This window comes from Alligator sinensis, unplaced genomic scaffold, assembly GCF_000455745.1.
Source record: "Alligator sinensis unplaced genomic scaffold, ASM45574v1 scaffold1102_1, whole genome shotgun sequence".
NCBI lineage: Eukaryota > Metazoa > Chordata > Crocodylia > Alligatoridae > Alligator > Alligator sinensis.
In genome coordinates, this window is record NW_005842342.1 from 348,078 (window position 1) to 374,389 (window position 26,312).

Consider the following 26,312-nt stretch of genomic DNA (forward strand, 5'->3'; position numbering starts at 1 on the left):
TTATTTTTAAATGTGCAGGGGCTTCATACACATGACAGTGAGACATTTTAATTAGAGTGGCTGTCCAGGAACTGCTCTAATTAAAATGCTCTACCCCTGAGCATGTGTATAGTCAGCCAAGGAGTCTGCAGGCAGGAATCAGGAACAAGGATAAAGCCAGAAACTTAACAGATATAACCCAGGGAACAGGAAACCAGGAACAAACAAGCAGGACAGTAGGGACAAATAGGCAAGACTGAGGACTGGGAAACTAGGAATCCAATGTAGGAACAAAAATCTTGCTGAGTAGCCTGCTAAGCACTGAAAGCAAACAGACATGCCCAGTCAGGCAACTGGGAGCAGTTGGGGATAGACAGGCCACTTGCAGCTAGACCAACTCAGTAACTAGGACTAGGAGCAATTTAGCCTGCCTGATGCCCCCATTCCTGACAGTCTGTTTAGCAAAGGTCAACTGATTTTCATAAACCCTTCTGAAGTCTCCGGTGACCTAATTTTCAGGTTTCTGGTTTTGTTGTTTCTTATGAGTCCAATAGCAAAAAAAAAAAAAAAGTTTTTAGGAAGAGGTTCCTGGCTCTTTGCTCCATATAAGACAAAGAATTCTCCATGAAAGCCTTTCTTCATTAATCCCAAGGAAGCCAACTCCTTAGGGTCTGACCCCTCTCTCCCAAAACTTCTACAGAATATTCAGGGTCTATTAGAAGTTATATTAAACCTCTCAGCAATATTTTGAATTTCTGCAGTCAAAATCCCAGAAAACCAGTTTGCAAAATTTACATCCCAGAGCCAGATGACAGAATAAGAACAGCTAAAAAAAACAGATGTCAAACTAGCCCTGATAATTCACAGTAATTCAGATAGGGGAGAAAAGAACCCAGAGGTCATGAAGAGACACTGCAGGTTCACCTGAGGAAATTGGTAAAGGCTTATTAATTAAAGAAGAACAGAGTGAAACTACAGACCAAACTTAAAAACTGTTCACTGATTTCTTGTGAATTTAGATTTGGGGTCTACGAAAGTCAGCAGCTTTGTTAATTTCCTTATATAATAACATTCAGCTATTTTACTAAACCAACTAATTTCAAAAAAGCTTCTAAACATTTATAGTATAGTCTGTTAATACTAATAGTGGGAAGGCTACAGTTTATCAACGATAAATGAAATTCTAACATTTCTAATTTAAAATGAAGATGCATTATGAAAAAAGTTTGACACATATTGCCTTAGTTTGGTTAACTGTCTAATTCTCCAGATTGCTTACAGTACTCAGAGTGCTAAGCCTTTCACAAGAAACACAGTGAAATTTCCTAGTTACCAATCAGATTACATTATCAAGGCTGAACATGGCAAATGAAGATATATATACTACACAATGAATGAAAAGAATAATGGAGGGCACAGGTTAAAATTATTGTATGCTAGTTTAGAATTTCACACCTTTGGATGGTTCAAATTTTGACCCTATATTTTATAATAGATCAAATTCAATTACATCTTATCTTTTCTTAAGGAAACAAAGAAAGAAATAGAACATTTTCAAGGGTTTTTGGTTGCAGCCATGTTGGTCTAAGGACATAGGCAGGCAAGGTTCTTTGAGTAGATGTGATAGCTTTTCTTAGACCAACCGAGTAGTTGGAAAAAAGTTCTTAGCAAGCTTTCGGGCGCAATCACCCTTCTTTAGGCATAGGAAGTCTCTGCTGTTCTGAGACTCCAAGGAATGAGAGAAGCTAAAAAGTGTGACAGGATGTCAGTGAGAATGTAAATAGGTAGAAATTAGGTAAATAAAAGATAGAGCCAGGAAGAGAGGGGGAAAAAGCAGGGGGGGAGCCACAGGTGAGTGAGGGAGACTTTACAATAGTAGTAATTCAAGGTAGGAGAAAGAGGCTCTCTGTGAAAAAGGAAATAGCTGGAAATTGGGAAGACAAAGGGACATTTTCTGATCTGTACCTTTTTATAACTAGAGATTCTTCGGTATATATGTTCAATTTTCTCACTGCAGATAACACTGAATTTACTCTGGAGGTCAGTGGGGATAACTTCATTTAAAGAATTCAGGCTGTTGCAATTCTGAACAAAATCTTCATCGCTTTTTGCCAGTGCCTCAAGAATCTGTAGTAATGAAAACAATAGCATACATTATGAAAATGAGTGAAATAACCATTATTTTTCATTCCTGATAATTTTCAGTTATTTATATTGTAATTAAGTGTGATTTAACGTTATAGGAACATTATATAACAAAAATGAGGCTATTTGAGAAAAAGAAGTTGGTTGGAATTAATTCCTCACATTAGCAATAGCAACTCCGACTAAACAAGGTATATTTACTTGTTTCATGACTACATCTGGCTGTGGATTTGTTCTGCCTGTCACTATTAACATAACCATTGGGCGCGTCCCCATGAGCACACTGCAGGACAAATAGCAGTGGCAGGTATTTGTGCTACTGCTATTTGTCCCCAGGCAAGCACCTGCACACACACTTCAGCATGTGGCAAAGGGACCCGGGTGGAGTAGAGAAGGCTGAAGTCAGCACCTGTGCTGGCCCCAGCAGCCTTACCTGGTATCCTGGGTGCTTCCTGGAGCAGCAACAGCGCTGAAGCAGCTGTTCAAAGCTGGCTGGCAGGCCAGACAGGCTCTGGTTTCTGGAGGCACACACTGCCTCCACATGCACCACACTGCTTTTTTTAGCAGCACTTTTTTGACTGCTGGCGTCAATAAAAGCCACCATGCTGTAAATTAGCAGCATGGCATGTGGGTGCACGTGTGCCACATGTGGTTTGCAGCGCCTCATACGTGAGCACTTATGAGGATGTGTCCATTATGTCTTTCTTTAAAGATGTTTTCTACTAGCAAGGGTATACTTCAATAAAACACATAAGTTGTGAAATGCTGACTACTCAGTTATATCACTTCGAATAAAACTTCAGTCTATCAGTAAATGTAATACTGACACATTGAAAAGTATGTAACTACAGTAAGCTCTGTCTTATTTACTACTTTTGTTCTAAATCAGTGGTTATCAAACTTTTTAGATGCACGGCACACCTTGGAAAATGGCAGCTCTTAGTTTTCACTCTATTTTTGACAAAAGAAAGATAATAGAGAAATTATTCTCTTGAAAGGAATTCAGAAAGACCAAAACAGGATAAGAACATTTTAACACTGTAGAATCTTGTTTGAAATGTCCTGGTTTATCTTGTGCATTATGTTTGCACCCCCAGCAGTGCTGATATTGGCTCTACAGACATTCAGTTTCTCCTGGAAGAGTTGCAGCTCTCCCAAGTGAAACCACAAGTGTACAAATAAGCATAAATGACTCCTCCAGGAAAAAAAGTAATGCAGGAACCACCAGGGTTAAATCACACCTAGGAGAGTTCCTCTTGGAAAAGCAAATGTCTGTACACTTTCTCTTCTGAGAGTAGGCACAGCAGAGTCCTCCAGCATCCCAGGGTGCTTTGCTTCCACTTCCAGGGGTACAGTATGTCACCTGATAGACTCTGCTACTTCAACTAAGCAAGCAGAACATGACCCTTTCACAATCCCATAGTGTGCTGCAAGGAGAGACAGGCTGACCCTGAGCAGGGTCAGCTGATAAGGGCCGACCTGTATACTACTATCATCCGTCTCTGGGTAGGCTGAGGGAGTCTGCAGAGGAAGTTGGAATGTGCAGGGTCAGCACTTCTTGCTTTCTGCTCTTCCTAAACTTAATAAATCAAATCTCTGTTCAGGCATCTTGGGGTAAGTTTTTCTACCAGGAAAACAAACCTGCGAGAATTCTCCCAGATCACTTAAGTGTGTGTACACAGCCATTATGTTCTACCCTCTGGCACCCTTGAGAGGATCTCAAACACCCTGGTTGAGAAATCACTCATCTACATACAAGTATTGAAATTAATTGGTACATATATCTGCTGACTGATCTCACTTAGATTGCAACAAATTAAGGATATTATTACAATACTCAACCTGAGGGCCAGCACAAAGTAAAGGAGATATATGACACATTTTAAATCCTTTAAGCAACATACCATCCCACAGCTTCCTGACAGGTTAAAACCTCAACTCTAGCTTTTATTTTGCCTTGACTTCAAACCAATTCTAAATCTAATCCATATCTCAATATCACTTCCAGTCACATTTCATGTGACAAGTGTGCAGTCTCCTTACTAGGTTCAGACTACTTTGGCATGTATATTTCAGCAGATCAGAAAAGTATCACAGAAAGCATACGCATTGGGAAATCATGACATGCAAAATGTATCAATCTGTTAGACCACGGGTGCTCAACCTCTGGCCCATGAGCCAAATGCAGCCTGTGAAGCCATCAGATCTGGGCTGCAGGGCTCCCCATGGGTCAGGAAATTTGGTGCCAGCAGAGTGATGGCCATTAATACAGACACCCTCCCCCCTGTCAAACTCCCAAACACTAAGCTCTGTGTACCCAGTCAGAGCCAAGCCACATCCCTTCCACCTGCAGGTCCAGGATGAGGCTGAGCCATGCCCCACTTTCCCCATGGAACCAAACCACACCCCCTTCTCCATGTGGGGCCCAGATGGGGACAAGCCATGCCCCCTTTTCCCTCCAGGGCTGCATTGCGACCAGGTCATGTTGGAGTCATGTCCCTTCCTACCCCCTTCCCCCTCCTCTATTGGGCCAGGTAAAGCCCCCTTCCTCCCCTTCAGGGATCAGGATGGGCTACTCCCCACCTCCCTCTACATGGTTGGATGGTGGCCATCACACAGGCTCCAAGTGCTAGATCAGAACCACCATCCAGCCCACAGTTGAACCAGGCACTGCCCATCTGGACCTCTGGAGAAAAAGGTTGAGCACCACTGTGTTAAGCCAAGCAGAGACTGTAGACGGGCTACACCATGATATAAATATCACCTATAAAGTCTACAGAAACAAAACTTGCCATAAAGCATCTCATAAAAGGATGGCAGGGGTAGGGGTGTAGAGGTCTTTTAGTTGTTAAAACAAGAGCATATTGAAAGTCAGAGGGCATTAGGAATAATTGGAGAGGTTTACTAGTGTTTGGGACCAACTGTGATCATGTTACTGAAAATATATATTAACACCAACAGTTTCAAATGGCACCTAAGTCCATACTTTGGTATTTAAATACAAGCAGCCCAATTATCAGAGGCATTCAATTTTTTTCCAAATAAGACCACTTATTTAAGTGCCTATTTTCATAGATTCATAGATGTTAGGGTCAGAGGGGACCTCAATAGATCATCGAGTCCGACCCCCTGCATAGGCAGGAAAGAGTGCTGGGGTTAGCTGACCCCAGCTAGATGCCTATCTAACCTCCCCTTGAACACCCCCAGGGTAGGGGAGAGCACCACCTCCCTTGGGAGCCCATTCCAGACTTTGGCCACTCTAACTGTGAAGAAGTTCTTCCTAATGTCTAGTCTAAATCTGCTCTCTGCTAGCTTGTCGCCATTATTTCTTGTAACCCCCAAGGGTGCCTTGGTGAGTAAAACCTCACCAATTCCCTTCTGTGCCCCCATGATGAACTTATAGGCAGCCACAAGGTCGCCTCTCAACCTTCTCTTGCGCAGGCTGAAGAGATCCAGGTGCCCCAGTCTCTCCTCATAGGACTTGGCCTGCAAGCCCTTAACCATATGAGTGGCCCTTCTCTGAAAAGGCCCTTCTCAATTTTAGGCATCCATATTTAAAAATTCTAAATACTAGGGAGCAGAAACACAGAGGTCTGAACTACGCTAGTGCATTCTAAATGTTAAGTTATTTACTAGAGCAGAACTTTTAATTTGTCCAATGGACTGTAATATCAAAAAGGATTTTTGTTTAGCTGATATCAACCTAATAGGTGTCAACTGGAAAATTAAGTCCCCCAGATATTATAACACTTCATAGTGTAAAAGGAAGCTGAAATATTATTTTAATTCATTGTAATAATCGTATTCATTTGCACAGGATGCTGGACAAATAGAAAATACAATAGATATAAAGAAATTAAATCAATAGGGGGTTATATTTAGAATAGGAAGCCTCTGCTATTATCCACCAATAGTATATCAACCATCACATCTGTAATAACCTCTTTCCATGCCTGATCTAGATTTGGTTAAAATTAAAGTGTAAAGAAGTCCCACCCTCTGCAGAAATAAAACCCTATGAGTATTTTGTTTTGCATCAGGTATTTAGCCAGTGAGTCAGAATGAATCCAGTAAATCTCCTAATTCTTTCATTATAATCCTTAGTCAGCACATCAATTAAAGGTTTCCAGTTGCTTTGGCCACAATTAAGGGTTTCAATTCCTTAGATTTAATTAATAATGCAAAACTCTCCAAAACATTAGTTTCATCTACAGCTATACTGAAATGTGTTAAAAACAGTAGTAACTCTTCTGCAGGACATCTTTTGATCCTATATTTCATTAAAATTTAATAATAAAAAAACTTTGCACTTCTCTAGCATCTTTCACTTGAGAATGATATCCTGTTTTGGATTTAACTAAAAAGCCTCACAATTCTGCGGTGTTAGAAAGCAAGGTAAAGACTTATTGCATTTCTGTATGAAAGTAACAGGTGTGGGGGTTTTTTAATTCCCGTGCCTTTGGCATGGTGTGATGGGATGTACCATATAAAGGCAAGTGTGGTGCCTCCTAGGGTCCACTGTAATCCCATTTCCTCTCCTCTCTGGTTCATCAGGGTACCTCCCTATGCTTTCCTTCCACGCCTTTGATGTTATTTTAAACTCAGTTCACCAAAGAGATTACTTCATCCCTCAGCTCCATGCCTCTGGACCCTTAGCTCCTCAGGATCAATTCAGTCCACTGTGCCCTCAGTCCTCAGGCTGAACCCCCAGTCTCTAATAGCCTTTTGTTAAATGTAGTGCCCTCTAGGGCTGTGCGAAACAGCACCGTTCTGTTTCACCATGAGTTTCGAGGTTTGGACGGAAAAGCGTTTTGTATCAAATTTCATTTTGATTCAAAACAGCTGTTCCATTTTGCTTCATCAGAACAGTAAGGCTGTTTCGGCTCTGTTTTGATGTTTTGCTTCCCATCCCTGGCACTAGATCGGGCCCGGGACAGGGAATCAGCCTAGCTGAGCTGACTTTCCATCCCCCAGGCTAGATTGGGCCCGGGGCAGGGAATCAGCCCAGCTGGACTGACTCCCCATCCCCCGCACTAGATCAGGCCATTCGACTCGAAATGAGTCAAAACAGTGTCAAAACGAAACAGCCAGCGAAATTTCGCACTGCACTAGTGCCCTCCCCAGGTGCTCTCCGTGACCTCCTTCTGCAGCACCCATGCCTCATGGTTTAAACCGGGTTTTTCAACCCTCCAGGATTGCTCTGCAGTCTCCCAGTATTAGATATAAATCTCCAGGAGATTGCTGAGAGTCACCCAGGAGAAATGATAGGGCATTCATTACAATAAATATTAAACATTGAATCTGATTTATGCAGTAGTCCAGTGGGTTTTTAAAATGTAATAGTAACGTACATTTGCCTTCCTGATGTAAAGGTTATGCACCATAATCCATATCTGATTTACCCAAGCAGGCAGGCATGTTTGGATTGTACGTCATGGGCACATCATGTGATTAAACCTCCCAGAATACATTCAAAGACAGTTGGCAAACCTAGCTTAAAGAGCAACATAAAGCAAAACCTAACCACAATCAAGTACAGCTGCAGTGCCTTTCTCTAAGCTGTCCCAAGGCTTCTACTCAGTTCTGTCACCTTCTTCCATCATGGGCCCTCCTGGGTCTACTCCTAGTTCCCCCAGTCTCACATATGGAGGCCACATCTGGAACACTGTGTTCAGTTTTGGGCAGGGCCGGCCTGCCCATGCCTGTGAAACATGCGGCCACAGACGGCCCTGCAGCCAAGTGGTCCCATGCAGCTGGCATCTTCCCCAACAAAGAATTGAAAGCCACAGTTTTAAACTCTTAGCCCATTTTTGGTGCCAAGTTTAAAACTGCAGCTTTCACATTTGCTTCCCTGGCAGCTTGAAGCAGGATCCCTCTTCCACCAATGGGCCTGAGAGAGGGGTAGCAGGGCTGGGGTCTTTCCTGAAGGGCCCTGCCGTACCTGCAGGCCAGGTGGTGCCATATTTGTGGGGGAGGGAGCTGAGCCAAGCTGGGAGATCCCTGCCTTACCTGCTCCCTGCCAGGCCCACCCCAGCCCAGCCCTCTGCATCTGCAGGGCTGCTCAGGATGGCTGGGCAGCAACTCTCTGTACGTGAGTGTAAAGGGGGTGGGAGGAAATGAGACTGAGCTGCGGGCAGCTGTGGTGAAGGGGCATGGGGGGGTCTATGTGTGATATCTTTTATTAGACCAACTAAATAATTAGAAACATTTTTCTTAGCAATCTTTTGGGCTTAAAAGCCCTTGCTTAGGCTGGGGAAGCATCTGCAGTTTCTGTGTACTCTTCCTGGATGGAATGAATAGTAAAGAAGCCAGAGGCTGGGCTGCAGCAAGAAGCGCAGTCAGTAAAGATGTAAATTGAGGAGCCAGTGGGTGAGAGGCAGGATGAGGCGGGGGAGAGGGGGAAGGGGGGATGAATGTAGCAGGGTAAAGTGGAAAGGTACCTGGGGAGTGAGATGTCAGGCAGCTTATAGTGTGTCATAAATCCAATGTCTACGTTTAGTCTACAGCTGTACTTAGTAAATGTGTCTTTGAGAGTTGTGCCGAGTTGTTCTTTGGTATGTAGATTAGGCAAAATTCCTTCCCTGGAGGTGTCAGAGGGCAGTTAGGGAGGTAAAAAAATATTTTTTGTTGTTCTGAAATGAAGTCTAAAATCCAAAATTGGCTAAAATTTGGCATCTTCCATGTTTCAGGGATGTACTTGGTAACCATGTTGGTCTGAGATGACAAGAAATACAAAAATGTAGAAGAGCCTTTGGTTCCAAAATTATACCTTTTATTAGACCAACTGGGAAATCACAAAAAAAAGCTGGACCCAGATGGACAGCTTTCCATCTCTAGATTCTTCTGTGAAAAAAATGAAGTTTATTTCCTACCTATGGGGATTTTTTACCATCTATACTTTTTTCAGAGCCTGATTGAAGGGGCTTTGAGGCTGAAAGCTTACAGAAAAGGACAATTTTCTTGTGGTTTCCCAGCTAGTCTAATAAATCAGATCAGCTAGTCTAATAAATCAGCTAGATCATTTTGGAACCAAGAGTTCTAGATTTTTGTATTTCTTCTGTTTAGTCCATGATTTTTTTGTATCCAGGAGGCAGATGAAGTGAAGTTCATAGGCTTATCTGTGAAAAGTGTTTTGTGAATTGCCTTTGAGGATCAAACTGAGATACTGGAGAGAGAGAGTGGTTTTCTCATGAGAAATGTGCCCCCACCAGTAATTGGGTCTTCTGGGCTTTAATAGATTTCCGGTGTGCATTTATTCTGATGAGCAGTTATTGTTTGGTTGATCCTATATATTTTCTATCAGGGCATTTGATAGATGGATGAGATATATAACACTGCACACTGGATGAGATATATAACATTTCTGGAGGTGCAGATGTAAGATCCAGGAATGGTAATAGTTCCGGTGTGGGCTGTAGTTAATTGTGTGGGTGGTAAAGATATGTTGGCAGGTTTTGCATTTCTTGTCATGGCCTGGTCTGGATTCATTTGTTGTGTTTTGGGCTGTAGGAAGTTTGCTTCTGGTGATGAGGTTAGTGAGGTTCAGTGCTTGTTTGAAGGCTAGGATGGGTGGATCTGGGAAGATCTCTTTAAGAATAGGGTCTCCTTCTAGTATGGGTTGCAATTGTTTGAGGATTTTCCATATAGGCTCGTGGGTGGGGTGATATGTCAGAACCAGCAGTGTGTGAATTGTGGGGATTTTCCTTCTGTACTACACCAATTCTTCATGTGGTATCCAAGTGGCTCTTTCAAATGTGCATCTCTCTCTCTGAAGGAGCATCCTTGTTGTGTGAAAGCCTTTTTAAGATTTGTGTGGTAAAAATCCCAGGTGTTCTCCTCAGTGCAAATCTGGTGGTATCTGAGGGCTTGGCTGTATATCACAGGTTTCTTGGTGTGTTTAGGGTGATTGCTGGTTCTTTGCAGATATGTGTGGTGGTCTGTGGGTTTCTTGTATACTGTGGTCTGTATTTTACCATTCTAGATGCTGATCATCATGTCTAAAAAGATGTTGGTGCTAGAGTACTCAAGACACAGTCGGATGGAGGAATGATGATTGCTGAATTTCTGATGGAACTCAATCAGAGATTGTAGGTTTTCAGTCCAAATGATGAAGATGTCATTGATATATCTTAAGTATAGCAAGGGTTTGATGGTGCAGTTCTTGAGGAAGTCTTCTTCCAGGTGGCTCATAAAAAGGTTGGCATACTGTGGGGCCATTTTGGTGCCCATAGCTGTGCCCATGGTCTGGAGGAAGTGTTGGTTATTAAAAGTAAAATTGTTGTGTGTAAGGATGAAGCATATAATTTCAGTAATATCTTTGGGTCTGTACTCAGAGTTGTCATCTTGCTCTGGTAGGTATATAAGGTAGGCTTGGATGCCATCCTGGTGTGGGATGTTGGTATATACACTGGTAAAATCCATGGTGGCTAGGAGGATGTTGCTGGGAAGGTGGTCTATGTTTTTAAGTTTTCGTGGAAAGTCTAGTGTCTTGGACAAAACTCACTCTTTTGGTAACAAACGGTTTAAGGATTGATTCCATGAAACTTACTGACTCTTACCCACTGATCCTCTCACCCACTGACTCCTCAATTTACATTTCAATTGACTGGCTTGCATGCAGACCAGTCTCTGGCTTCTTTACTATTCACTCCATCCAGGAAGAGCACACACCAACTGCAAATGCTTCCTCAGCCTGACCAAGGGTTTTTAAACCTGAAAGCTTGCTAGCAAAATGTTTCCAACTATTTAGGCTAATAAAATAGTCTAATAAAAAATATCAGATGTACCCAAAGAACCTTGTCTGCCATGGCTCCAGTACACCTTAATCTGCCTCTGCACTCACCACCCCCACCCCATGCCACCAATGCCTTCTTTGCATCAGGGGTCCCCAAATTTATGCCTTGCAGGAGGCCCCAGAAAATTGTGGGCAGCCCTGGTTTTGGGCCCACCACCACAGAAAGAATGTGGACAAATTGGGGATATTCCAGCAGAAGGCAACAAAAATGGTAAGAGGGCTAGGGGACATTACTTATGAAGAGAGGATGAGGGAACTTGACTTATTTAGTCTAGAGAAGAGGAGACAGAGGGGAATTTAATAGCAGCCTTCAACTACCTGAAGGGGGTGTTGAAAGAAGATGGAGGTAGACTGTTCTCAGTGGTGGCAGATGACAGACCAAGGAGCAAGCAAGGGAAGTTTAGGTTAGATATTAGGAAAAATTCTCTCACCGGAAGGGTAGTAAAACACTAGAACAGGTTAGCGAGAGAGGTGGTAGAAACTGCATCCTTGGAGGTTTTCAAAACCTGGCTAGATAAAGCTTTGGCTGGGATGATCTAGCTGGGGATGGTCCTGCTTTGAGCAGGGGATTGAACTAGAAGATCTCCTGAGTTCCCTTCCAACGCTAACTTTCTATGATTCTATATTGCTTCCCCACTCAGCACAAGGAGCTCCTTCAGCAAGCACAACCAAAGTCAGTCTGTAATTCTCCATGCTGCTTCTCTCTGCTCCAAGTAGTGAACTCCTGCCTCCAGCTCTACTCACATCAGACTGCCCCTCTGCCTCTGGTGCAGGGCTTATATAGCTCCTGGCTCCTGAGCCAAGGACATCTCAGCAGGTCATTACCTAATTAGCTGCCAACTGCTTATCACCTTGGGCTCTGCAGGTTTCTAACTCCACTGCCTAGCTTTACCCTCAGTAACAGGGCTTGGCCCTGTGACACCTGGAATAGGGTAGGTATTTAACACCATGAAGAAACAATAATATTAAATAATTTAAAGAGAAAAATGAAGAAAAAAGCATAACATCAATTTGAAGTTACCAAAGGATTTTAGATTGGCAGAACTAAACTCAGCTTCTGAAATTTCATGTTAGAATTTGGTCAAATGCCAAAATACTTAACAATCACAATCTCTATTTTAATTGTCATCTTAAAGACAGTGGGGGCTTTATTGACTATTGATTGAAACCCTCTGTGGTTATGTACACTAGTACAAAGTCTGCCTAAATTGCTAATATTTTGAGTAACATTCTATATCTACTTTGCCATGATTAACTAAGGTGCACAGGAATAGAAAATTAAGTCCAGTTTCTCCAGCATCATCCTGCACCTTGATAATCAAGAGGCAGTAGTTAGTATAGATACAAAGGAAAGATGAGCACAGAACAATAAATGAGCACTACTTTCTGCAACAGTGAAAGATCTCCAGCTACTTAGGAAACTGGCCTGATGTAGCTTAGCTTGAAGTATAAGGCTTGTTGAAATCACAGTACAAGGAACTTAGAGTGAAGTTACAGGTTACACTTAAATCATACTAGGGACCCTTCAAACATGAGCATCCAAACATTAAAGTTTATTAACTCATGCTAAGTGCCTCCGGAATGTCTCAAAGTTATGCCATTTTAGGCAAGGGTTAACTCTGGGCTATTGTACCTAGCTTCAGTCTGCTCCATGGAGATAAAACATGGAGATAAAATCTGCAGTCCTCTAGCATCCCAGGATGCATCACTCCCAGGTTCCGCCACCCATCCAGAGCAGGGGTAGAGCCCAGATGTTCTGGATCCTAGCCAGGCCCCTACTCACCGGCGCTCTAGTGACAAGTTAGAACTGTAAAGGCAAGAAATGGTATTAACCCTGCTCACAATGTGTTCTAACTTTAACTCCACTTAATGTTCCACAGATTTAGTATGGCCTATAGGGAATGTGTAAACTTCATCCTTATATCACTAAAGCCAAAGGTCAATGTTCTGGAAGTATTTTTAATTAAACATATGCAATAAAAAAAAACAGTATGGCAATAGAAAACTTAGCCCTGCACTGCCAAAAAAAAAGGAAAAAAAGAAGAAAAAAAAAAGCTTAATAAGAAATACTAGAACTGCAGACATTTCAACCTGCCATATCATTAAAACAAGTATTAACCCTTGTTTTAGTTCAATGCCTTACTCAGTGAACAGAAAATCCTAAAGACATTAAATTCACTCTATAAAGTCATACATTTGGATGATTTACTTTTTATTCCACCTCACGAACAAATGCACAAGAGATAAAATTTCTTATGACATATCACCCCCTCCCTTGAATCCATACGGAAAATCCTCAAACAATTGCAACCCATACTGGAAAAAGACCCTATTCTTAAAGAGATCTTCCCAGAGCCACCCATCCTAGCCTTCAAACAAGCACCGAACCTCACTAACCTCATCACCAGAAGCAAAGTTCCTCAGGCCCAGAACACACCAAAAGGATCCAGACCGTGCCATGACAAGAAATGCAAAACCTGCCAACATATCTCCACCACCCCCACACCCCACAACAGAGCCATCAGCATTCCTGGATCTTACAGCTGCACCTCCAGAAATGTAACATATCTCATCCAATCCGCTGGCTTCACCACAATCCGCTGGCTGGGAAATTGGCTCCGTGGTCGGACCCAGAGAGTGGTGGTTGACAGAAGTCAATCATCGTGGTGCGCTGTGACCAGTGGGATCCCTCAAGGTTCTGTCCTTGGGCCAACACTATTCATCATCTTCATTAATGATGTGGACATTGGTGTCAGAGTGGGCTGGCCAAGTTCGCCGATGACACCAAACTCTGAAGTAAAGCATCCACATCTGAGGACAGGAGGGCGACCCAGGCTAACCTTGACAGGCTCAGAAAATGGGCAGATGAGAACCTGATGGTGTTTAACACCGAAAAATGCAAGGTTTTCCACCTTGGGAAGAAAAACCCGCATCATGCTTATAGGCTCAGCAGTGCTACGTTGGCTACCACTACGGACAAAAAGCACTTGGGGGTCATGATTGACCACAAAATGAACACAAGCCTTCAATTTGATGCTGTGGCTAGTAAAGTGATCAAAACACTGGCTTGCATCCATATATGTTTCTCAAGCAAATCCCAGGACATCATTCTCCTGTTGTACTCGGCCCTGGTGAGGCTGCAACTGGAGTACTTCATCCAGTTTTGGGCTCCACAATTCAAAAAGGATGTGGAGAAGCTTGAGAGAGTCCAGAGGAGAGCTATCCACATGATCAGAGGGCAGGAGAATAGGCCTTATGAAGAGAGGCTGAGAGCCATGGGACTCTTCAGCCTGGAAAAGCGCCGGCTCAGGGATGAACTGGTGGTCACCTATAGGTTTATCAGAGGTGCTCACCAGGATCTAGGGGAATGTCTGTTTACCAGAGTGCCCCAGGGGATGACAAGGTCAAATGGTCACAAACTCCTTCATGACCATTTCAGGCTGGACATAAGGAAGAACTTCTTTACCGTCCGAGCCCCCAAGATCTGGAATGGCCTGCCACCGGAGGTGTTTCAATCACCCACTTTGAACACCTTCAAGAGAAATTTGGATGTTTATCTTGCTGGGATCCTATGATCCCTGCTGACTTCCTGCCCCCGGGGCAGAGGGCTGGACTCAATCATCTTCCGAGGTCCCTTCCAGCCCTAATGTCTATGAAACTCTATGAAACTCCAATGCACCAAGTGCCCTGATGGAAAATACATAGGAGAGACAAACAACAACTGAACACCAGAATAAATGCACACCAGACATCTATCAAAGATGGAATGCCCAATGACCTGTCGGGGCACATTTCTCACAAGAAAACCACTCTGTCTCCAATCTCTCAGTTCTAATCCTCAAAGGAAACTTACAAAACACTTCCCAGAGACGAGCCTATGAGCTCCACTTCATCAACCTCTTGGATACTAAAAATCACGGACTAAATATAGACATTGGATTTATGACACATTATAACCTACCTGACATCTGACTCCCCAGGTACCTCTCCACTATTCATCCCCCTTCTCTCCCCCCAACCCAGCCTGTTTCTCACACATTGACTCCTAAATCTACATCTTCACTGACTGCCTATCTTGTATGTATACCAGCCCAGCCTCTGGCTTCTTTACTTTTCATTCCATCCAACAAGAGCACACACCAACTGCTGTAACTTCCTCAGCGTGACAAAGCGTTTTTGAACCCAAAAGCTTGCTTAAATTTTTTTTTCCAACTACTTAAGTTGGTCTAGTAAAAGATATCAGATTCATCCAAAGAACCTTGTCTGCCAAGAGATAAAATATAATTTTTAAAATTGGTAATTAATAATTAAATGTAAAATACAACTACTTTAATTTAGTCATCTTCTGCATACTATTCATTTAAAAGTCTCACATTTTCAATTTGAAAATATCTAGGAGAAAAAAAAAATCTCAAGTGGCCTGTAAAATTTCAGGCACTGTTATGTTTTTGAAGATGTATTTTTCTGTGTCTAGAGTAGGATTCTTAACATTAAAAATATATCAGCCCTTATTACATGCACAGGAATTGCAATTCTGAAAAGTCTCTATGCAATCTTGGAATCTAAGTGAAGGGCTACTTCAAAATTGGACCTGCAGTGTCAGTATAGATTGGGCACTTCAGTGGGGCTTTTTGGCACTTTTAGCTAAAGCTGATTCAACCCAGTACTAGATAAAAGTGCCAAAAAAGCCCCACTAAAGTGGCAGATCTATACAGATATTGGGTGAGTTGGGTTTAACTAAGGTACTGCCTCTTCTGGGCATGTGTGGGGCTCAGTGCAGGAATGTGCAGTAATGCACCAAGTTTAAAGTGCCGGGTTTTTGGAGGTTTTTTTTAATATCTGCAAGTAGCCTCAGTGCCTTTTATATGCTTTTGAGTTCTTCCCTCAACCTTCAAAAATATGTTGACATGACAATATGACTATGAACTTCTTTGAAGTTTTATTTGATAATAAAAAGAGGGCTGGGGATTTTCTTTTCTTTTTTTCTTTACATTTGTTGAGGTTTAGAGGTTCGGTTTATGACCACATCTTAAATCTATTTGGCTTCTTGAGTACAGTCATGATTCAAAATGTCAGAAGGACAAAAGTGACTGGCAATTATTAGACATGAAATTAAACACTTATAATCCTATCAATCCATATAGAACACATGCTGCTTTAGTGATATTAAGCATAATAAAAATTAATAGAAATAAAAATTATAACCTTTTTCTACATATGCTGCCATACCTTGGCTGTCAAGCTGAAAAAGCCTTTCGGTTCAACCATTTTCTCTAACACATGGCATTTCATTCCAGCAGTACTGTCATACTCATAAACCACTCCATATTCCAGGTGAACATTATCAACAGTCAGACTAACATGATCTTTCCTCCCATCAATTATTGCCATAGTGTTGAATTTATCAATTACCTCTGGAATAAAAAAAATTAAATTAATTCATTTTATTTTGGCTCTCTCAGACCTAAATCAAAATAAAAGAACAGCAGTAGACTAAATCTTTGGAAATAGGAATCTTTTGATAACTATTATTAAAAGGCACGTAAAAAAGTCCTGTCTACAAGCTGAATCAATTTAGGAAAATACTCAGGCTGTGGATGACTAAAGACTGAATTAGATTAAGAAGTGTGAGGAGTAGTGTCTATAGACACAAACTATAGTATATTATAGACACAAACTGTAGTAGTATCTATATTATAACACACTGTTTGTAAAAAGTTTGTTAAGCTTTACTTACTTGAAAGGTACCTTGATATTTGATTTACATTTGGGGGCCCAAAACAGCATGTTATTCATCTTAATTGGCTTCAGATTATGTTATCATCATTGGTGAATTTAAACTAGAGTTTTTCATGAAAGTGACATTCTCCCAAAATATCAGGTTGAATATGGGAATTTCAACTATTTCAAGGAAGATGGTATTTTAATATTTTCTCTTTCTGTCAGATCAGGAATTGCCAATAAATCCTTACATAAAACAAACTTCATGGTCTGTTTCATAGTTCTCTGGGGAAAGAAAAAATTCAATTTTCCTTGCTAATAAAAAGGAGATAGTAAAAAGAAGGGCATGCTAAAAATAAAGTTCAGACCTTCCACTTTGCAGTCAAAGACATCTCCTCCATCACCTCCAGGGGGCTTGGAGTTTGTTTTCTGAAGATCTTCCTGTGCACTCTCAATACTGTTATATACCCATTGTATGGAATCTTGCTAAAAAAAATAAATTCATGTGTAATAAAAACTGCTCCGTTTCACTTCTTTCAAACAGGAGAAATTTTAATACCCTAGCTATTAGAAACGTTTGTTAATTATATTGTTTTCTGTGTTTCAGTTTGAAGAACAACAAGATGTTGAACAGAGTAGTGAGATTGATTTTTATCTAAAACAGTTGTAGGAAAATGTATTCTACTGATCCCAGAGAGTTTATCAGTTAATTTGTTTCTGACTGTATTTATAGTACAGCTACCCTTTGTTTTATGCCTCATCAAAAAGACCTGTACAGAATATCTGAAGCAAATGCAGTGAAACAAACATTTTGTTAAACAAGGAATAGGCAAGATTCCCTTCTCCCACAGAGCGTCCACATAAAATTAGACACACTTAACCTCTTACTTTCTGATAAGTGCAGCAGAATAAAGGACAAAAATAAAAATGCAATATATCTGAACTGAAACTGAAGCCTCTAAAGAGCAGCGAGTGGGATGAACTGTAAGTTAAGAAAGAGTATCAAGTGTTGAGCTGATTATCATGTTTGCCATATGAAATGTTTATCAAAGTACAGCCTAATTATGTAAAACATATAAGTATTACCTTTCTAATCATCCACCAGTTAATGGACTAATATCCTTAATGATTAAGATAAATTTTGCCTTCCTAGATAAACCCATATTCAAATATGCTTTACCTTTTACTCAAACCAATTCATACCGTATTAAAGGTACCTAATATTTTGTATCTAGATTTTGGAGAGTCTTCCAGAAATACCCGCTAGCAGTTATTTGCACAGCAACAATCCAAAAGAAATAATTTTTAATCCCAGTTTGCTTAGTGAGATGCTGCTGATTTGACCGTGGGATTGTTTTATAGGTCTATATTCCTCAGATCCCAGTCTGTACCATTCAATCAGAGCTCTACTCATACCTTGAGGAGTCTACTGTGGGTTCAAAGGACACCTTATTTTGTTCATGGAACACGATTCCCAATTACTCCCTAACTTGAATTCAGACTGCCTTCACCAGTATTGTAAATGTCTTTAATTTAGTCAGTTAAAGATAAAAGAAACTATACAATGGTATCTAAAAGTAATAAAAGTGCCCCCTTCTGACAAGAACTCAACTCCATTTTGAAATCTTTTGCAATCAATCTTGATATGGTATATAACTGTTTCAATTCTATACTGGAGCATAAAGAGATCCACAAGAAGCATTTTCATTTATCTGCTATCATCTACATCACACATTTGAAACAAACCCGTATTTCCACTGGTTATCGCATATCTGTTCAGTTGGTCTGAGGGAAGGGTTTCCCACTCCACTTTAAATGGATTTTTTTTCTCAATTAGCATGAAATTAGATACATTGTGAAGTTAATTAATTATACTAGCTTATGGTTTATGAAGAATTTCCTAGAACTTAGAAAAATTACATTGCTGAATCCACCTTTTTAAAATAACATATACTATAGGTTTTAGAACATTTGATTTTCTTTCTAAACTAAAAAGCAAAACTACATTTTGTTCATATAAAGAAACAGAAAATCCGAATCTTTGAAATAATCAATTTCCTAGCAACGCAGAGTAAAGGGAGTGCAGACAGACATTTATAAGCAAGATACATATAAAATACATATATTTTTGCATGTATGTATAACTGTGTGTGTGTGTATTGCTCTCTCTGTACTTAAGTGACACTAAAATTTGGAAAAGAAATTAGCAGAACAGGTTATATTCACTTGCTGATGAGAAGGAAGCAAGCTATGTAAATGAATCTCCATCAAAATGAGACTGTACCTCCTAGTATTTTCTGGATGGAACACTGCTAGAAATAATCCTTTAAGAAGACAACATGAGAAAAATATTTAGTTAAATGCTTCGCTTTTTGAAGCAGAAATTAAACAGACCTTAAAAAGTAGCAATACATGTTAAACAATCATCAGATTTTATTGTTTAATAACCCTGTCTCCCCTTTGTTTCTTGAACACACACTGGATAGATTGGGTACCATATAGAACAAAACACGAAAAAATGTACAGGTAGACAAATCGGAGCATAAGCAGTAAACTGTACCTGCATTGGACGCCTGTATTTCCTGCAGGCTGTAACATGGGCAATAACGCTTGCATGACTCTCTTTGCTGACATTAATTCCATTCACTTTGATTATGCACTGTCCAGGGTGGAGACCAGCTGCAGCTGCCACAGTTCCTTAAAAAAATTGTGAAAGTTGCCAAATCACATGCTAAAGGATCCTCTTTTAAATTAACCGGCAATAAGCTCATTTTGCATGAGGACCTGGTAGTTTTGCTGCTTACATGGGTCCACTGGCCTTGGCTAGTAAAGCCAATCAACGGGAGTCCAAGAAATGTCACAGTTCTATGCTAGACCATGTGGGGAATTTTCTGTATAGACTTTATAGATTATTTTAGTAAAAAAACATTCAAACAGACAACTCTGAAAATCTAGGAAAATATGTATTTCAATTTTCAGTAAAAAAGATTAAAAATTCTGTAATTTGACAATAATTAAATATAGATAATTATTATATTCTAAATTCTATTCAGTTTCCTAAGCCTTTGCTTTTTGGCTATTGAAGATGTCTCTATCGCTACCAAAAACAGAAGCTCTGACAACTGGCCCCATAATTCAAAGGAAGTATTAAAGTCAACCAGAAAGTTCCAATCAAACAACATGTGCAAAATCCATATCCAAAGGCATTTCTGTGTGTTCAGCTCTTATTTTAATCTCCCTTCAGTTTCATTTGTAATGAAATGGCATACCCCCTTCTTCCAACATTAAAAATGATGGAATACGAACTTTTATTAACTTTAATCATTGTGAACAAAGATAAAAACACTGTTTATAAATAAAGTATATGGTCCAATTATTTTTTTTCTCTTTAGAGTGACAACCTTGGAAAAGTCCTCATTCTGATGAACAGAAAAAGCATAGGTGGAGAAAATCTCCACATCTGTGTGAAATTTTGGCAGCCGTTTCATTTCAGAATTGGTGTTTTGGGCACCGAAAAACCTCTGAAATGAAACGGAAAGCTCTGAAACATCTCCAAAATGAAATGAAACCATCTGAAACATTTCAAAAATGTTTCAGATGTTTCAGATACTTTGGAGCCGGGCTTGCAGGGAAACTAAGAAGAGGGAGGGAAAAGAGGGGCAGAAAGACTGCTCTGATAGTGACAGCTGTAGCTGGCCAATGTCTGTGTTCTGTTCCTGTCTCTTCCAATCCCAGTACTCTGGGGGGGGATGGCAGCCTGCTGTCATCTCACACGCAGATCTGGGGGCCCGCACCCCCTGGGAGGAGTCTGGCAGAGCCCCACAGCCCTCCCAAGGGACACAGGCCTCTGGATGTGTGTGCAGGATGACAGCATGCTGCTGCTGCCAGCTGGGGCCAGTGCCAGCATTCAAGTCTTCTCGATGCAGCCCATGCCAAGCACAGCCAGGGAAGACATGGGAGAATTCCCCATGGCTGCTGACCCGGCCTAGCCTCAAAAAAAAAAAAGCCACACTCACCGGCTGTATCTGGAGCTGTGGGGGCTCTTGGGCCATGTGGCATAGCCCTCCTGCCCAGCCTGGCCCCAGCATCCCAGCACTTTAAGAAAAAGTCCTGCACTCACCGGATCTGGCAGTGGGGATCAGAGCCTCTGAGGGCTCATGGCAAAGCCCCCTGCAGAGCATGGGGCAGTGAGGGGCAGCAGGGATCCCCTCCCCGGTACCTACTCAGCAGCTGCCCCATGGCGCGGGTGCAGTGTGGCTCGGCAGGGTGCCATGCGCTGTCTGGGAGCTGGCACCATTGGGGATGAGCGGTGCCGGGCTCCAGGTGACTGCTGGAGCTGCCCCAGCTCCCAGACAGTGCATGGTGCTCTGCCAAGCCACTCTGGACCCATGCCATGAGGCAGCTGCCCTGTGGGTGCCACGTGGCACGGGTGATCCCCGCTGCCTCCCACTGCCCCACGCTGTGCAGGGGGTCTCTGCCATGAGCCCTCAGAAGCCCTGATTGCTGCTGCCAGAGCCGGTAAGTGCAAGGCTTTTTCTTTTTTTTTTTCTATATATATTAAGTGCTGGGACTAGGCTGGGGCCAGCTGGGCTGTGGATGGGGTCGGGCAGGGCAGCCATAGGGGCTTCTCCCACTGCTCCACCCACCTGGGGGGAGGGGCACAGCCAGAGGAGCTGTGGGAAAACCTGCAGCCGCCTGGCTGTGCCTGCCTCTCTCCAGCCAATCCAAAACTCCAAAACAGCATCAAAATTCTGGAACATATTTGGCTGAATTGAAACGGAGCAGTGATCTGAAACACCAAAATGAATCACTATCCTCCAAAATGGTCGAATCTGAAATTGAAATGAGACATGGCCATTTTGCACAGCTCTACAATCTACAATTCCCTGCAATATACCTCAAATGTGTTCTGGAAGGACTGGTAATTGGGACTCAAGTTAACTGAAACTCCATGTACAGTCAGTTCTTTTCCTTTCTGTGGTAATCATGAAAAAGGTGCCAATGAAGACTACGGGCTGGATTCTAGTCCTCCTATTAGGCTCATAATTGGAAGTAGGTATCTAAGCATGATCTTATTCCAACTTGCTCAAGTCCCTGAAAAAATTGATCATACAAAAAACTGTTGGTTCCAAATGTCATATCACACAACAGACATACAGAATACTTCTGTTCTTCATTAGTATCAGACCAGCTATCCAGGGTATGTTAGATTAAAGAAAATGGCAAGTTTCTGACAGTCATATCACAGAAAGGACTTAAAACAATATTTAGAGCAAACATCTGTACTTCTTAAAATGGTCTAAATCACTGGAGTCCAAAGCTGCACAAGAGTATCTGTCAAAAGCATATACATAGGTTCTAAAATGAACAAAGTAACTGTCAGAAAGTTACTCCTGACCTCTATTCAATGAGTCCATTTATGTCCTCTACTAATTATTCCGTAATCTGTAAAAGGACATTGTTTTTAAACCTATATATGGGTTACTTTCAGAACAAAAATAATTTCCACAAACAAAATGTTTCAAAGTTTAAAAAAAATAAAAAATTATATTCTATTCAGAAGTTCTATTTGATGCTGTTTGCATCAATAGGAATGATCCTGTACATTATCTCACCAGGACCTTAAGACAGTATGGAGATGCTTCCTATTATCTTAGTCAGAACCTGGGACTTACCTCTCCCAACAGCATGGACAACTGATGGACCAAAGCCTCTGATCTGGAATCCCAGCCCATCTGCAGAGTCAGGAATCTTCACTGTCCTAATACAATACAAGAACTCCAGATGAAATATCAAATGGAGATTATGGAAGAATCTTATCATTAATTCACCTATTGTAATCAATCTCAATTCCCTCATCCACAAGCCAGATATTTTTCACTCTTTTGAAAACTGAAAAGGACTAAAAAGAGAGACTCTTAATCACCACTAGTTATTTACACCATGACATAATGCTTATCACCATGCTATATGATCATTCGACATTTACAATTAATTTACTTTCACAGTACTCATAGGAAAGCAATGCTTCATTTTTCAATCAAGAGTGACAAACATGAAAATTGAGAACTACCTTTTTTAAGAATGACTAATGGTTTGGGGTTCATCTCTTTCTGGCATGAGATACTTTGAAAGGGCCTGCCTGTTAGATAGTACTTTTTTCATTTCTTTCTGTTTACTTGTATTGAGGTGCTATCAAAACTCAAGAAATACATTCCAAAGAACAACAGACTAAATGTTGTCCTTTAAAGCTCCTATAACATACCCTGAAAAAAATCGGACAAATTAATTTAATTTTAGTACATTTCAATTTAAAGCGTTTTCTTTTTAAAAGTTCCAATAAGTCTACGAATTACAGGAATCACAAAAAAAAAAAATGGATAAGAATAACAGGAAAAATAGAATAGAAAAAGAGGACTGATCCTGCAGCTCTTATTTCATAAGGATCTCAAAACTTGGCTCAGAGATAAGGCCATGATGAGACTGAGACTAAATTATAGTCTGAGTCTGAGTCTTCATGAGACTAAGATATACAGAGAAAAGTAAATCAAGTTAAATGTGTGATAACATAACACACATTCACCCAAGTCATTGCGCTATCAAATGGCAAACAAACTACAAAGATATTCCACATCTAATGTGAAGCACCTCTGTGACTCATTTGTATGGTGCCTTAATTGAGTGCATGGCAGGTTAAAACTTGTTGGACTGTCCTGCACATGGGTTTTTAGACGCTGAGCAGGGATGTTAATCAAACATCCTCAGCTAGAACTTGCAAATCTGTGCCAGGGACAACCCCATGTAGGGCTGTAGTGCACACTTTCCCCTTTTCAGCACACATGTGATTGTTATACGGGGCTCTACAGACATCAGCAATTTGAGAGGGTGAAGCATGGCATAGGGGACCAGTCCCCCATACCAGTCTCCTTGTGCCAGTTGTTGTGTGGTTGGAATTCATGCCCTGATCCTAGCAATCACATGTCCTGCTACGCATGTGTGACATGGCAGGATGTACAATGGTTGTAATCAGGGATAAGATCCCATTTGCTAGCACTGCAATGTCTGCTAGCACTGTGAGCCAGAAGCACCAAAGTCCTGGGTTACCTAGTTCCTAGGCAGCTACTCTGGCAAGTACCCTAGTCACAGGCTTTGAAAGCCCCAGGGGTGCAGACTGCCAAGGAGCCATGATTCTGCTGGAATTTCACTGAAAACTAGTTAGGTTCACATGTAATCAAGACAAATAAACAGATGTCAGTGAAAAAACGTTTCATGGCAATGTTACTCTAGCTCTACTAAATTATAAGTTCTTCTGGTAGAAACTATCTATTGCTCCATATTAATGCAGTGCATAGCACAACGTGTTAGATTTTAGGAAGTAGAGTATTGAGAATAATAAAAGAAAAATGCTGAGATTCAGAAGAGATAAATGCTGTTTTAAAAGATATTAATTCAACATTATGCAAAAGTTTTATTCATCCATAAATTTTCAGTAATATCCAGTATCACTGTGCCACTTCTTGCACATAAACAAAAAAGGTGAACATACCCTTGGTTATATAGGGATATCCTAGGGAGAGGCTGAATCCAAACTCTTGCAGCCCATGTGCCCTTCTAAAAAGTGAACCAACTAGTCTGAAAATGCTAGTTTTCTAATTTTAACAATATAGAAATGAATCAGCTTTTTTTAATCTTATGAATATTTCCAAATTACTTCAGTGTGAGATTTTTCCTGAATCAGAATCTGGAATATTCTTACATATCACTGCTTTACTAAATGTTGTAATTCAACCCACAAGATCACTCATAATGTATGCCAAAACTGTTTGCACAAAAATACAAACAATTTACCATAGGGTAAAATAGGGCTGGGCTTTACCATGTGTCAGCCTTATTAACTGTCCAAATACTCCCAGCAGAAGAAGCAAAGCTAAGCCTCCTCAATGAAAGAAGAGTAAGTTAACCAAGGTTATCTTTCACTTACTATGGGGTAAGTTTGTGCAAGCAGGCACATTTTAGTTGTTGTATGGTAAAGCCTCATGCCCTTTTACCCTATGGTAGGTTGATCATATACGCATACTCTAAATAACACTTTTACATAGTCCTAATACTTGTTAATTTTAAAAGGTTGTCTCATAATAGAGGTAAGTAGGTTTGAATGCAAGAGGCTGGCCTCATGAGTGGCCCTTTAAATGCTGGAAGAAAAATCTAATGAAAAGTCTGTTCACTACTTTCATTAGCTTATTGTACACAGCACTGTACATTTGGTTCTTCATACAGATCTCTCTACTTTGCAGACTGTGAGAGGGGAGGGAAGCAATAACTGTATTTCTAAAACAAGAAGCAAAAGGTTAGTGAAAACTCATAAATAAATATATAGATGATAAATATACGGGATTAATTTGTGCCTTCAAACACATTTCTGAACAAAGAACAGTCGGCAAAATTCATCACTCCCAAGAAAAAAGTCTAAAGAGCCAACCCGGTTGGACACCATTTTTCTTTGCTTCCCTCACATAGTAAGTGAATTTTATATGCTGTAACACTTTTGTTCCAATGAGCCTGTCACAGAGCACTCAGGTGCCCTGTGCCTGAAGAAGGGAAAACTGCTAGGGAAGGAGCCCTAGCAGTGACTAAGGAGCACAGATGTGGGTTGCCAGGGCAACCAGGAAAGGTCAGCTGACCAGAGGGGGCAGGGCCTGGCCCTTATAAAGCCCAGGAGTTGAGGCCAGACGCAGTTCCCTGCCAGCAGCCAGAGAGGCAGGAGCTCTCTAAGGCAGGAGGTGAGGAGAAACCTGACCACAGCGACAGCTCGCAGAGGCTTGAGCAATGTTGTTTTAGCCAGGCGGCTTCAATTTATGTTACAGCCCAGGGGCTTGTGTTTTGTTGTTGTTTAAACCAGTGGTTTGGGCGAGGCTATTAGGGGTTGGAGGAGGCCTCATAGGGGACCCACAGTAGCGTGAGGACCCCAGCGCCAGTGGGCGCAGCACACAGGGTGCATAGACCCCAGCCCCAGAGAGGGGCGTTTGAGAAGCCCAAGCGTGGGCACAGCGAGCCCCAGAGAGCGGAGCACCTTATTGAGAAGCCCAGTGCGGGCGTGGCGAGCCCCAGAGAGGGGGCGTTACTGAGAGGCCCTAGCGTGGGCGTGGCGAGCCCCAGAGAAGGGGCAGCACTTACAAAGGCCTGAGGAGAGGGCAACAGTGCAGAGAAGGCCCCAGAGAAGGGGGCAGCACTTAAGAAGGCCCCGAGAGAGGGCGACGACGCTTGTGAAGGCCCAAAGAGGGGCCTGATTGGGAAAAAGGCCGAGGCATAACAGATATTCCATCTGCGAGGCTTGGGCTGCGGTATTGGGGAGGATAGGAGCTGCAGATAGCACCCCCTGGCAACGGGGCAGTACAATGGCAGCCTCCCGCTAATTAACATCAACTAATTAATTAACAACAAGGCATGGCAGGCGAGAAGGTGGGTGGTTGCCTCAGGAACAGGTGCACGGGTCACAATTTAGCTCGGCCCAGAACGGTTACCTGTTACAGAGCCCTCACAGATCACCTGCTCTCAGGGTAGTGATGAGAATAGTAAATCTGCTTTCTCCTTCTAACCTGGGCCCATACTCCAGGTAGACTATGCATGAGTTTGTAGGATGGGGTTTCACGTATACTACATGTATGTGTAAAAT

At 41.6% G+C, this 26,312-nt stretch overlaps 1 protein-coding gene across 1 annotated transcript in view; it reads right to left on the reverse strand.

The window, feature by feature from the left end:
- PREX2 (phosphatidylinositol-3,4,5-trisphosphate dependent Rac exchange factor 2) overlaps nucleotides 1-26,312 on the reverse strand; it is a 327,787-nt gene that overhangs the window by 132,264 nt on the left and 169,211 nt on the right. The window contains exons 19-23 of the mRNA XM_025210219.1: nucleotides 22,315-22,400; nucleotides 19,200-19,336; nucleotides 17,008-17,125; nucleotides 16,148-16,332; nucleotides 1,945-2,106 (exon numbers count right to left, since the gene is read on the reverse strand). Coding sequence (XP_025066004.1) covers nucleotides 1,945-2,106; nucleotides 16,148-16,332; nucleotides 17,008-17,125; nucleotides 19,200-19,336; nucleotides 22,315-22,400 — 688 coding nt within the window. The remainder of the gene's footprint in view (nucleotides 1-1,944; nucleotides 2,107-16,147; nucleotides 16,333-17,007; nucleotides 17,126-19,199; nucleotides 19,337-22,314; nucleotides 22,401-26,312) is intronic.